Genomic DNA, 13,540 nt, shown 5'->3' with positions numbered 1-13,540 from the left:
TTCTTCTGTCTGTATGAATGTTCAGAAAGGGACACCTGTGGCAGCAGGAGGCATCACAGTGTCAACTGTCATAGCTAGAAGGGTGTTATTATGCCAATAAGCTCAAACGGAGCAAGCACTATGAAGATTTCTTTTTGTCAGTCAAATGTGTAATGAGGCACAAAATCTATTGTTTGAAATTGCAGAAAAATGCTCAGGAACTCGGGAAAATCTGAGTTCCTGCCTAATTCTAATTAGAGTAGATTTTTGGCTAGGATAGGTACATAGGCCTGTCTTGCACACAGGTAGTAGGATGTAAAAATGGCAAGTGAATGTACTTTAATTCTTCTCCCATAGAAACAGACAATAAAACACACACCTCAAAAGTAGGGATGGTAAAGGCAGTCCCAGCAAAACAGAAGGATAAGAATTTTGACAAATTATAGCTCAGAGAAAGTAAATTTTTTAAAATGAAATTAAATCATATTATCTCCTCAATTTATATTGTAACAATTGACCATAGCAATTCATAACACATTCATAACAGCATTTTGACTTGGGTCTAAATAACACTGCACTTCAAAGCAAAAATATACTGTTGTTATTCCTGAAATGAAAATCTTGATACATCATTCTCTTTCTATCTAGTCTGCAGAAGTTCCATTCCTTCTTCAACTTTTTCCTAATTCAAGCATTTACAAGTAGCACATTAAAGGCTTATATAGAGATTAAAATTCTTAAATTTCATATGGTATTTTTAAAATGGTTTTATTACTAACTGTAGCCTTCAAAGTACTTTAGAAAATACAAATATGTAACGGCAGGCAACCACTTTCTACTCTTAGACCTGTAATCCACTTTAAAAAAAACAAAACAAACCCAAAACCAAAACAAACTCATAAACACAAACATTTATTGATAAAAAAATCTTGAGGGTGTTTTTGTTAATCAGGATTCACTCAAAAAATGCCCTTACTGTGCTGTTAGATTTCTTTTTATTAGTACACTGTAAACAGTTATGATAAAAAAGCTGTTGCTTTTACAACAGTTCACCTGAAAAGGCACACTATGTAGAAACTTCAATCTTAAAATCCCTTCTTTTAGAAAAACAAACAAACAAACAAAACACAAAAATAACTCCCACAACAACACCAAAAAAAACCAAACCCTAATGTGAGTGAAGACTAACTAGAAGGCTAACTAGAGATTTATTCATGACCATTAGGTTGACCTTAAAGAACATGTACAAAAGTTTCCCTCCACAGCTTTGCTTAGCAAAAGAATGTACCATTGTAGATAAGCCAACACAAATTCTCCCAAGGTAGAGCCACTTGCATAGTGAGCCGTAATGAGGTCAAGACATCTAAACAAGTCTGCAGGGACTCTTGATTCTGGAGATTTCTGTCTCTGCTGCAAACCATCTGATAAATGCAAACATTTCTTGCTTGCAAAGCATGGAACTAAAAGAAACAGAAACATATATAAAATTAATTAAAATACAAGCATATGTCAGTTCACATCATCAAAGTACAATGAAATGGTGAGTTGGAAAAGATCAAGCATATCAGAAAAAAAATCAGCATGACATTGAAATGAGCATTAGAATATACAGAAAGTGCTAAAGCTTTAGGGTTGCTGTACCATTAGCCTGAATCAGTTTCCACTGTGTCACAGGATGAAAATGCACATAGTGCACTAGGGCTGCTGAAAGCAGTGTAGGTAGAATGAGGCATTAAACTGCTATTCAAACAATCTGGCTTTAACTCTTGGCTTCTCCGTAGATGTATCCATAAACTAAGGCAAGTCTTAACTTTTCTGGACTTCTCCGTCTCTATCACCAATATCTTATTTCTCACTCTCATCTGTTATTTTTCTCTTCTACAAATGGATTGGTCCTTCTCTTCCTTGTAATACCTAACCTAACATGATCACAGTATTGTCTGGAGTACAGCGTCATCTGAACAAACCAACATGTGAGAAAATGAGCTAAGTGAGACACGGCCAGTCAGTACCCATCAACCTCTCAGAAGATTACTAACCTAATAATCTTTTTTTTTTGCGGTTAATTAACTGAAGCTGAAAGTTTCGAGCCCTGAAACTCCATTTCAATGATTTTCTTAGTGTTATACTAAAAACCAAAAGCTAGCTGCAGAAACCTGGCCAAAAAAAAATTACACCTAAAGCCTTTAGATGTAATCATTTGACACATTATCATTTTCCATTTCCAATTTTAGGGATCATTGTCAAATTAGATTCCATATCTGAAAATTTATGGATATCTCAGTCTCTAAACTTATAGAACAGGCATTTAGTATAGACTCATGATAACATTTGGCACTAGTGTTGGTTCAAGGTCTAGGCAGACATACAGGAAACAGAAGAAAGCATCTCTGGAACTTCAAATGTGTTTACAAAACATTTTTTTAAAAATGGATTAACATAGTCTTTCATCATATTCTTTCTAGGAAGCTGAACCGAAAAACAAAAAAATTACACAAACAGAATATCTCTTCTACCATGACATCTGCTCCTAGCTTTTAAGCAAACTGTCTGCTTTTTTCTCTTCTCTAAACACCTATTTGCATTCTGACTAGAGGAATATGAATTTGATTACCTCAATACACAGGAGATGCTTACTCTTTCTGTTCATTGCTCTTGATCACAGAGTAACTTGCATTAGCTAATTCGAAATATCCACTATGTATGAAGATAGACCTTCTCAGCAAAAAACTGCTTATGGTAAAATCTAACACGTTTTTAGCATTCCCCCTATATCTACTGAAACACTTTCCTCCACGGATAACAGAAGATATACTGCAAGTCCCTACCTCAACAAGCAATTAACAAAAAGGGGTTCCAACACACTCTTGAGGTCACTCAGCTTCCCAGAGCTTAAAGCAGTTACAGAACTATCCAGCATTCTGTATTTTTTGTTCATAGCAAGCAAATAAGCTACATGGAGTAATGCAATGCTGCTTTGCTTACTATCATGAGCTTTTTTACCTGTAGCATTTTTGTGCGTTAATGGTACAAATTACAGGACAGTGTTTCAATTGTCTTGCACTCTGCCTAGTTCTTAGATCATACAGTACAGAAATGTCTACAGTTGCAGTACATTTATCAGACTTTGCCCATATCCTAATTCTGACAGGGGATAATAGCAACTATTTCAGAGCAAAAACTGCTGTAAAGAGTTACAGAATAACCAGTTCAGAGAAAACTGCCTTTTTTAACATTAAGTTGATAGTGGTTGGCTTATGCCACAAAAGCATTAAGCACTTATAGCCTCTTAAAAATATACCTCAACTCCAGACGTTCATATCATGCACATGATCATTAAATCGCAATACAATTTATAGCAACAAATTAATAAAGATTAGTTAATGTTAATATATAATTAATATGAAACACACTAGGGGAGGATAAAAAAAGCTACTTACTTTGAATATGTTAATGTCTTTGACCAAAAAAATGAAAAAAACCCACAACCTACCGTAAGTGCAGCGTTTTTGTCTCTGAAACCATATGGAAAAAAGGTGGATTTAAATTGATGCACATCATCCATGATATCATCAAGGTTTACAGAAACAAATTGCTGAAGGTATCTTTCATAGCAGTGGAGAAGTGCCAACTTATATTCCTGAAAAATGAATATGTTCTTTTTATTGTTTGTATATTATGTTTCTATTTCCATAAAACATATTATTTTTTATTATCCCTATGTAAAAAAGTATCAATGTGAAAGAGCAACTGAGAGTAAAACACTACAGTTTTACATAAACATCCAACAATGTAGTGTGAACACAGCATATGAAAGGCTTGCAAGTTTTTGTGAGTTTCTGTTTATTTTATTCATAAATATGAGCTATCACAGAACAACTGTAAAGTAGGATCCCGGGATAATGTAATAAACTCAAAGGGTTCCTGGAATGTTCTGCAGCTTTGCAACAATAATGACAATGACACTACAATTCTGAGAAAAGTATTCAATAATGTAGAACTTTATAAACCATACAGACATCTTCACTTCTCTCCTTGTTTCTCTGTTGTCAAAGCCATTTTTTTTTTCTATAAAAGCAGAGAGGAAGATTAAGATGCACTAAAAAGAATGAAACAAGTGACAACTGGAACTTACACACAGCCAAGAAATCAGCCACTGGGACTTTAAGAACTGTTAACAAACAGATATTGAGCTCTATATCTCATTCAAAATAGAGCTCCCCAGCAACATGTTGAACCACTAACATCATGCTGAGACTATGGTTCAGATCTGACTCAGATGTGGAAGTGCCATTTACCGAGTCACCACCACCTCTTCCGCAGCGAAGATTATTAAGAGGTTTCTCTACCAATTTCACTAATTCTAGCACACACACTGAATAAATGCTCAAAGTAAAACGTAACTAATTCCTATTTGTAAAGATGATCCTTTCATGTTTAATCACAAAAAGTTCTTATGTATTTCCTTGTACTCACTTTTTTTTCCAATATAAATTCCTACCACCATAGTAACACCTTGAATTTTTAATCATCTGAGGAGTCTAACTCACATGGCCCTATTATCCTCTTTGCTGTGTGACAGCAGCAGCCATATACAGAGACTTTGACTTTCCATGGACATTTACAGGCAGTGGTCACTTGTGTGACTTAACACATAGATTCAGGCTGTGGTAACACTTAGAATCCAAAGCCGTGGATCAGAGTACCATTAAGGTAGTTACTCATACATAACAAAAAGGTAATTTCTCTCTTAAACAGTTTAAAATATGGGTGTATGACCAGAGATAACAGGCAGATACAGGCAGAGAGGGAGGCAGGGAAAAAAACGAGTCAGTACTGATCAGCATGATGACTAATGGACTAAGTAATTTCCAGATACATGACTTCATGAATGTAGGTGTGTCCTAAAAAATACATAGCAGATGTATAATAGGAAGTAATCTAAAGTGAGAAGGCATTAAAAAAATAGCAGCAGAACAGACAGCTAAGTTGGTGATTATCCACTGACTGCTCATATGCAATAATTATTATTTAAAGACTACACATCATTAATTATTATATAATGTAAAAGCAGATTAAAAAATAATCAACAGTAGTTTTCAACTAGGAGTCAAGAGAAGTACTTATGAAATGGGCTTTACCCTACCTATCACAGAACTTGGTGTTACATCACATTCATCTTTCCCGTAATACAATTTAAAATTTGCAATGTCCATCTCATGTTGTTTCTGTCATTTTTGCCCCCCAGGAAAAATACACATAGAATGAAAACTAGGTTTTAATTCTGAAGTTAAGTCAAAGAAATGCACCTAAAAATGGGAGTTCCAAAAAAAAGCTCATCTCAAAGTTTTAGGCTGGCCAGCAAAACAACTTTTTCAACAACATTGATAACTTTACTTCTACTGTAGAAAAACACATTACACTAGAGGATTGAAGTTGCATGCAGAAGTCTTTACCCAGAACTCTAGATTATTTTTAGGCAGCAAGCAGAAATCATTAGTGAGAACTCTAGATTACTTTTAGGCAATAGAGGGCCCAGTCATCAAACACCTTGAATATCAAGGACCAAATATTTGAGTGGTGCTATGAGAAGCCAATGTAAAGTATAGAGAGCAGGGTTTGATGTGTTTGAAATAACCCTACTGCGCACATCGGAAGAGCAGCAGTTCCCAAGTACTAAAAGCTTCATGTAAAGTTTCAAGCAATTCCTAGGGCCCAGAAGCTAAGAAAACTTCAGGAAAATATGAAGAAAACATGAATGGACTTGTCTAGGCAATAAGGGGACTATTAACAACTGTTATCCAAGCTTCCTTAAGCATTTCTATATTTCTGTATTTCCATTTTTCTAAACCTACACCATGACCTTCAATTAGAATGGTTCCACAAATGCAATGAATGATATATAAGACTTCATAACATCTCCATGATATGCATACCTTTCCTGTGGTCTGTGGAAAAGCTCACCTAGTAACCACACGTATATACTTTCCACAAATAGCACAGATAGCATTTATCATTGCTGTTTTCCATAATCGAAGCACACAATCGTGAAAGAACAGCTTCCCTAGATATGTTCCTCAAAAAGATGGCCCCTCAAACTATCTTGATACATTTCCAATTATTCCCTCTTCTTTTCTAGGGCAAAAAAAGGAATCTAAAGTGACATATGCTGCAGAAAATGAAAAAGAGTGAATACCAGTGACAATTGGCATTTAACTGCTTTTCGAACACAGAAGTCAAGTTCCTAAAAGTTATTTCAATTTAAACACAATGTCAGCTATCTGTTTTTCTTTCCGGGGGGGGGAGGGGGAGGGGAGAATTAAATTTTAATATTCTTGTTGTGAAAAAAATACGAACTTTGTTTAACATAATTTTTTATTCTCATTATGTTAAAAAATAATTAGAAGTTACAGAAACCATTCCAAAAGCATGGAAGAATTCCACTAATAAATTATAGACTTCCACAAACTTTCATCCTATAAATATAATTTTCCTAGGAAAATCAATTATTTAGAAGACTAATATCAAAAATCTGTGTCTGAAATAGGTCTGGAAGACTGAAGAACAAACTCAAAATACATACTTCACTGTCCCATAATACAGACAAACTAAAAAGCCAGAGCTTTAAGCCAGCAAAGTATATTGACCAAATAAATATCTTCTAATATGTTCATGGAAAAAAAGTTTAAAAATCCACTGATGGATTATTACAAACACAAAATCACAGTAAACAGACAGCATCTGTTTAGGAGCTGGTCCTTACTCTAAATGATACTAATCCTCTACACCTTTAATTGTATTCTCTCAAGCAGCTTTTTAAGTACTGAACCTTTATCATAAATTAACCTATAATTCTGTAATTCTTCAGTATTTTCACTTCATAACTGTATCTCTCATGACCACACACCCTTCTTCAAACCTAAAAGAAATTACTTGCAACTAGCTTTCCCACTATACATCTCCGAGCTGCTTCTGAGTGTTGTTTACTAACTACCCGTGAATGCCCCAGATTTTATGAGATGATCTTCTGACACAAATACCACGGAGGCAGTGAGTGGCTTGGTCTTGATGGATTTTTTTCCCAGAAAACACAAAGGACAAACAGTTTATAAGAATATATTTGCCTTACTGAGTCAGTTTAACAGTTACAAGCCTGGTATCACATCTCCAACAGTAGCTGATAACAGATGACTAAGTAAGAGCATAAAAATACAGTTATCACATAGTGAAACATCTGCCAAATACTCTCAATCTTCAACAATCTAGCTCCTTGTTTCAGTTGTGATCTAAATGTTTTGATGAGATCAGAAGTGCACACATAATTCAAGATGCAGGAGCATCACCAGTACATATAGCTGTAATTGCACTCTGGTTCTTGTTCTCTGTTCCTCTCCTGTCTTTTTGTTCACATTTGGTTAACTGAGCACTGAGCTGAGTCAGTGGAACTGCTCTATCATTGCCAATTTGTACTTAAACAACATCTAAAAGCGCAGTCAGATATTATACTCTACTGTGCTGAAACATCGAATAAATATTAAAGAAAAATTTTAGGGTGTTTAAAAAGGCAATGGCTGCATAGAAAACATAGATATAGAAAACATACCAAAAAATCATGGCAATTTTACAAAAATAAGCAAGAGACACAAATCACCAACTCTCACTGGAATTATTTTGTAAAAGTTTTAGCTACTTTCTAAATAGCTGCCAGTAAAATACGATTAAAAATTATAGTAGCACAGAAACATAATGAAACAAACACTGTGACTGAACCTTTTTCAGTTTCATATGACTTACTTTGATCTGGGCAAGGGAATCACCAACTTGCACGAGTCTTTCACTGTAATACCACTCTGGTATTTTTGACTTATAGTTGATCCAAAGGTTAAACAAAGCATTTGCTCTAAAAAAGATACAGGAGAAAAGGTTTCAGATTAAACTGGCAGCAGATCTGTCATAACAAGTAAACAAATCAGGAAAACTTGAAATGGTGAAAACTCCTTTCTTCCAAATCTGTTTGAACTTCTACATATTTCAAAACAAGTGATCATTAAAGCTGGATTTAGCAAGCAGACAAGGACATTTCTAGGTTTCATTTCTGTCACCAGTTTCTATCACACATTTTAAATAGGTTGAATTTTCTCCCATGTAAATTCTTATTAAAATGTCTTAGTATTAATCCCCTTGCATTGTTCAAACATGGTCACAAGTGGAAAATCTGTCCCACCTTTCAGCTAGTTCTGTTTGAAGAAACAATTTTATATTTTAAACTCAATGAATTACAGCTCACAGCAATTAGTGGACTGAAAACTACAGATGTTAGGAGCAGGAAAAAAGATCCCAAAATAACAATGTATGTCAGATAGCTGCAACATTGGGAAGTAGTAGCCATGGAATAAACTGAGCTATAGAGTGTGTGTGTGTATATATATATATATATACACAATCTACAGATTATATAGAACTATGGTATTTTGAGCTCATGGTATTTTGAGCTACACCATGAATCATGAAAGAAGAAATGCTCAGGAATTTTAAACTGTAAGGGGTAAGATTCAGAGAGAACCAAATGACACACTTGTTAAAATAAACAGGATTTTGTGGCAATAGTTGTGATGCTCTTCTGTTGCCTCTGTCTTATTCTAGCCACAGCTGCCATCAAGGATGTCTTTGGGTAACAAATTACTCATTTTGCTGAACCAGCAAGCCCCCCCTCAATGGTAACTAACTCTAAACACTTAGCCTCTGCTGCAGAGGCACTGACTACATCATGCCAGTACTACAGTCCCTACTGACTGTGGTTCGATGGCCCAATGCCCTCGTGTACAACTTCCCCACACTACACTTTTTTAAGAAAGCTACAGTCAAACAGGAAAACAATAACCGGTCAGACAGACTGACAATAAGCACTAGGACTTTTTCAGAAAAGAACCATTACCAAATAGTTAACGGTATTGACAGTGTTCACAATGCCAGGCATCTCTTACATTTACTCTCTTAACAAATCTCTTGTACAGAAAACTCAGCAAAGACTGCCTAGTGAAACCACAACTGCTAAATTATTCGTATATAGCAATTTATGAGGGAAAAAAACCCTGAAGAAACAGAAATTAACATTTGAAGACATTAACATTTGAAAATACCCATCTAGCTAAATTGTCATGTCTAAAGCTTATGCTTATTGCTGTGAGGTGGCTGGAACTTTTCAATCTCTTAAAACAGGTACGGTAGACTGGAATGCAAGATGCTTTCTTAAACTGTTTTCTGACACTCAGGAGCTTGGAATCCATTCTCACAGTGTCTCATACAGCTCTTCATTTCAGCTTGTAAGAACACTCCCAATAAAAAAAAAAAGCACAATAAGTAACATCTTTTCCACACAGAAAGCTGCAAACCACCTTCACATTTCAAGGTGAAACAGATGGCTTTATAAAAAACTTGTCAAAATGATCTTTACAACAAAGAATTGCAACAATCACAATCTTTTTTTTTTCCCTAAAAGTATCATGTCAGCACAATTCTCAGTTCTTGAAAGTAAGCAGCAGAGAAATAAGTAGGACATTCTAGAGGTGTATCGTAAAGGAAAAATGCAGTAACAGCACAAACTAAGCCAAAAGCAACAAACTGAAAAAAATGTTCTAAGGCATTTTTAAGGTGAATTATTTTGAAGGAAACCATAGCCCAGTTTAATGAAGGGCATCTTCCAAATGGGACTGAGTCCCTCCTGGTCCACCCATAACAATTAACAGGCTGGATGGTTACTGACTTCTCAAGCTGAGAGAAGTATTCCACACTAGTTAGTATCTGCAAAGAGGCTCCAAAGCAAAGGAATCTGTCAGGCATCTGAGCAGAGTTCCCTTGAACTATCAAAGGAACAAGCTTAGGAAAAGAGAGATTTGATGGATATTATGGGGGTGGAGAGGGGGGTGGGAAGAAGGGGGAAAAAGGATAGTAAGAATGACTGTGGATAAAGCTCTGGAAAGGTGACACATTTCTTTAAGACTCATCAGTTGGAAAGTCCCCAGTGAAGATCATCTTCATTTTTTGTTTCAAATGCTCATATTAACATATGAGATTCTTAGATGTAATAAACGAGCAACAAATCTGTAAGAAACTACTTTGGCAAAGTAGTGACAAACCTGACCAGACTTTTCAACTTCAATGGGAAGATTAGGGGAAACTGATTCACTACAAGTGACACAATGTTTCTTTGACACAGACCCAAACAGCTCATCAGCCTTTCCTTTAAACAGGCTGTAGGACATCAGAGTAACAAGTTAAGCAAGTGAATTCTTAAAAAAACACTGAGCTGTTGGAGCTCAGAGGTGAAATTTCCTTATTCCCAGCCATTCTATGAATAACAGAAAAAATGTCCCTACAGTTCACCCATAATAGTGTGCACAGGGTAAGGCCCTCATGGCTAAAATCTTTACTACAAGTAGTAAAGCATTCACTGATACTGATCAATAAATAAGGGTGGCTAAGTCATACAACATGAGATAAAATCCATAGTTCAAGGTAATGTTTTTATGGCCCTGCTGCCATGAGAAATGGGGTAAAACAACTTCTTGTTTAGTTGAGGAAAAATTACCTTTGATTGCTACTCCCGGTTGAAAAGATTTGTGATTCCAGGGCAGGTCCTCAGTAATTTTTGTTTTACGTTAGAACATTGCAAGTGCCTAAATTATGGCCTTACTGTTGACCTATCAACACCAAAGGCTAAAAGCATTGGAGGAATGAAGTTGACAATTTTATTTTTCTAAACTGAACATACTTGCCATGTGGAAGCTGGTTTTCTTGCTCCTTGAATAACAAGAACACTTTGATCTCAACCCAGACCAGGAAAAGTAGATTGACAAATGACACAGCATGAAGTCTTTAGAGCATTTAGGAAAGCATCTGTAATAGCCATTACCTTCAGAAGTTTTTAGGAACAACAAGAGTAAGGCTGGTTCTGCAAGCAGCACATGCTCCAATTTTGAGTTATCAAACAATGAAAGGCTAGGGAGAAACAATCCTGAAATTTCACAATAACAAATAAATAGTCATGACTTTGCTAGCTGCCTGAACATATGCTATTCACCAGAATTCCAGTCTTCTATCTCTGCCCCTATACAAATGAAGAACGCTTGAGGATGCAGAGCTACTGGGAGCTTCATGTCACACAACATTCTCAGTGCCCGGGAATTTTGGTAGGGATCATCAGCACTAGTGTCTTCTGGGATCAAGACCTTGGTAGCATTAGTTCTCCTCTCCATGACGAACACTGTAGATTTCTTCAAACGTGAAAATGCTCTCATGCCAACTGTGTTATACATGGTCATGGGTCACATTCACAAAATACCAGTTTGAATAAGACAGAGTCTACTTAGGTCAAAATATTTGAGAGGGTAAAGTAAAGAAAGGCTTGGAGACCTTGTTTACAAAAACTGATAATATGGCAATCCATTGCAAAGTGGAAGACTCAGCATGCCCATCTCCCAACCAAAGATACAAAGGATGCATAGAAGATTCATTATTGGCAATTTTGGTGGTGTCTGAAGAAGCGAAGGAGGCCTAGAGAGGATAACTTTTAAAATAATAATACAGATCAGCTAAAGCAAAAACAAAAAGGCCTGAAACTACAGAAAGCCTTCAAAGTTGCAAAACACTGAAATCAGCTGCTGAAGCAATATAAAAAGATACTGAGATTCGAAACACCTGGAGACTGATACCTGCATGATACACCTCAGGCCTAGATCTGACAATGAACAAATTAGTAATCCAGATACCTTAGAAAATTAAGATCTCCAGTTCAGACACATGCCAGGCTGCAGAATCTGTATACCTTCTGCAAATGTAAACAGATCCTTTAGAGAAGGGTCATTTGTGGACTACATCCAGGAAAACTACTGAGTGAAATATGCAAGGGTAGAAGCTGCACCTAAGTGACAAGGTAACCGCCCTGTAACCTAATTCCTGTGCTGTTTTTGAAGGAACTTTTGATACCCTGGGAAATTTGTGGGTTTTGTGTTAAAGACTTGTAAATTTAGAATAGAGCACTGTTTGGATAACAACAGAAAATTAACTATTCATCTTAAAAGAACCAGTTGAGCTCTTATATCACAATGTACCTAAATGCTACATGAGAAGTGCACAGTCTGTAAAAGACATATGCAAGCACTATGAATCATACACCCATTCCAGTTGCTCTATCTCAACTGCAGTACAAAATCTAGATTTATGCATACCCACAGATATGCATGTATGCAGGCAAACAAATATGCACTATTATACTCGCCATATGCTCTGCCCGCACATATGTGTATAAAAATATACCAACGCAGACAGAGACATATGCCCAAAAAGAGCTGTGTGGTGTTACCCTCGTGTAGCTCTACTGCAAGCACATCTTTTAAAGGCATGAACGTGCCCACAAGTGTCCACCCTCGCATGCAGCCACACACACTGGTGCTCTGCCAGTTGCTCCAGCACTACGAAGGGATTTTCCAACCAGCAAGCTCAGGCAACTCTGATGGAGCCAACAGTGGTGGCTGCCAACTTCCATAACACCTTGTGCTTTTTCCCTAAAGCACTGACTTCTAGGAAGTTCTGAAAAAAACGGCTGTCTTCAGATTTTGAAGGGGTTTTAAAAAATGAAAAGAAAAAAAAAAGAAGAAAAAAAAGGAAAAGGATTACCGGTGCTTTGGCTCAGTGCTGGTAAAGCTGACCGGGTGAACAAACTCCTGGCTAGCTCCCAGTCCAGGGCGAATATGAAGGAAAGGTGCTGCCCAGCCCGTGGGATGCAGCGCAAGGGGGAACCCCGGAAGGAGCGAGGGGGGGCCGGGAAGGGCAGCCCGAGAGCCGCGGGGAGGCGGCGCGGAAAGCCCCGTGGGGCGGCCAAGGGGACTGGAGCACGGCAGCAAACGAAGAGGGGTGCAGCCGAGGAAGGGGGTTTGAGGCAGGGGAAGGGGGAATGGCAAGCGGCTCCCAGAGCGGGCGCAGGAGCAAGGGGCGGCGGCGCAGCCCCTACCCGCGGCGGTGCAGGTCGTGCTGCGACGGCTTGGCTTCCCCCGCCCCCGCGCCTCCCAGCCGCCGCAGGAGGCCCAGGGCGCCCCGCAGCTCGGCCTCGAAGCTGTCCACCGCCGGGTTGCCCCGCGGCGCGGCCCGGAAGGAAGCGGCGGGCGGGGGCTGCGGGCCGGCGGCGCGGAGCGGCGGCGCGGCGGGGTCCGCCATGGCTCGGCCCGGCCACGGCGGGGACGCGCAGCCGTCACCGGGCAACGGCCGCGGGCAGCGGCCCCGAGGGGTCACTGCCGGACAGGCCGGGAGGGACAGAATCACGAAATATGCTGAGCTGGAAGGGAACCACAGGGATCAGCGAGTCCAGCTCTTACGCCTGAATAGAACCATCTTCAAGGGTCACAACAGCGTATTTCACCAGGGATGTCACTTTGAACTGATCGTGCCACTGAGCCTGCCTACTGCACGGCTATAGAAAAAAGACGAAAGTGTACTTACCCTCTTAATGGTTATATTTGTCTATTAAAAAAAAGAAGGTGGCGAACTAGGAAATAACAGCCGTATT

General features: G+C 38.2%; 1 protein-coding gene across 7 annotated transcripts in view; it reads right to left on the bottom strand.

The window, feature by feature from the left end:
• CFAP54 (cilia and flagella associated protein 54) overlaps nucleotides 1-13,206 on the bottom strand; it is a 108,715-nt gene extending 95,509 nt beyond the window's left edge. For 5 of the 7 annotated variants that reach the window (XM_032689298.1, XM_032689296.1, XM_032689299.1 and 2 more), the window contains exons 1-4: nucleotides 12,989-13,191; nucleotides 7,774-7,879; nucleotides 3,473-3,619; nucleotides 1,268-1,439 (exon numbers count right to left, since the gene is read on the bottom strand). In XM_032689298.1, the coding sequence (XP_032545189.1) occupies nucleotides 1,268-1,439; nucleotides 3,473-3,619; nucleotides 7,774-7,879; nucleotides 12,989-13,191 (628 nt within the window). Of the gene's footprint in view, nucleotides 1-1,267; nucleotides 1,440-3,472; nucleotides 3,620-7,773; nucleotides 7,880-12,988 lie in introns of all 7 variants that reach the window. The other 2 variants (XM_032689301.1, XM_032689302.1) reach the window with 1 other exon arrangement.
• Nucleotides 13,207-13,540: the final 334 nt, after the last annotated feature.

This window comes from Chiroxiphia lanceolata, chromosome 5 (assembly GCF_009829145.1).
Source record: "Chiroxiphia lanceolata isolate bChiLan1 chromosome 5, bChiLan1.pri, whole genome shotgun sequence".
Lineage (NCBI taxonomy): Eukaryota > Metazoa > Chordata > Aves > Passeriformes > Pipridae > Chiroxiphia > Chiroxiphia lanceolata.
The sequence above is the reverse complement of the archived record's forward strand: the minus strand, read 5'-3'. Positions and strand labels throughout refer to the sequence as shown.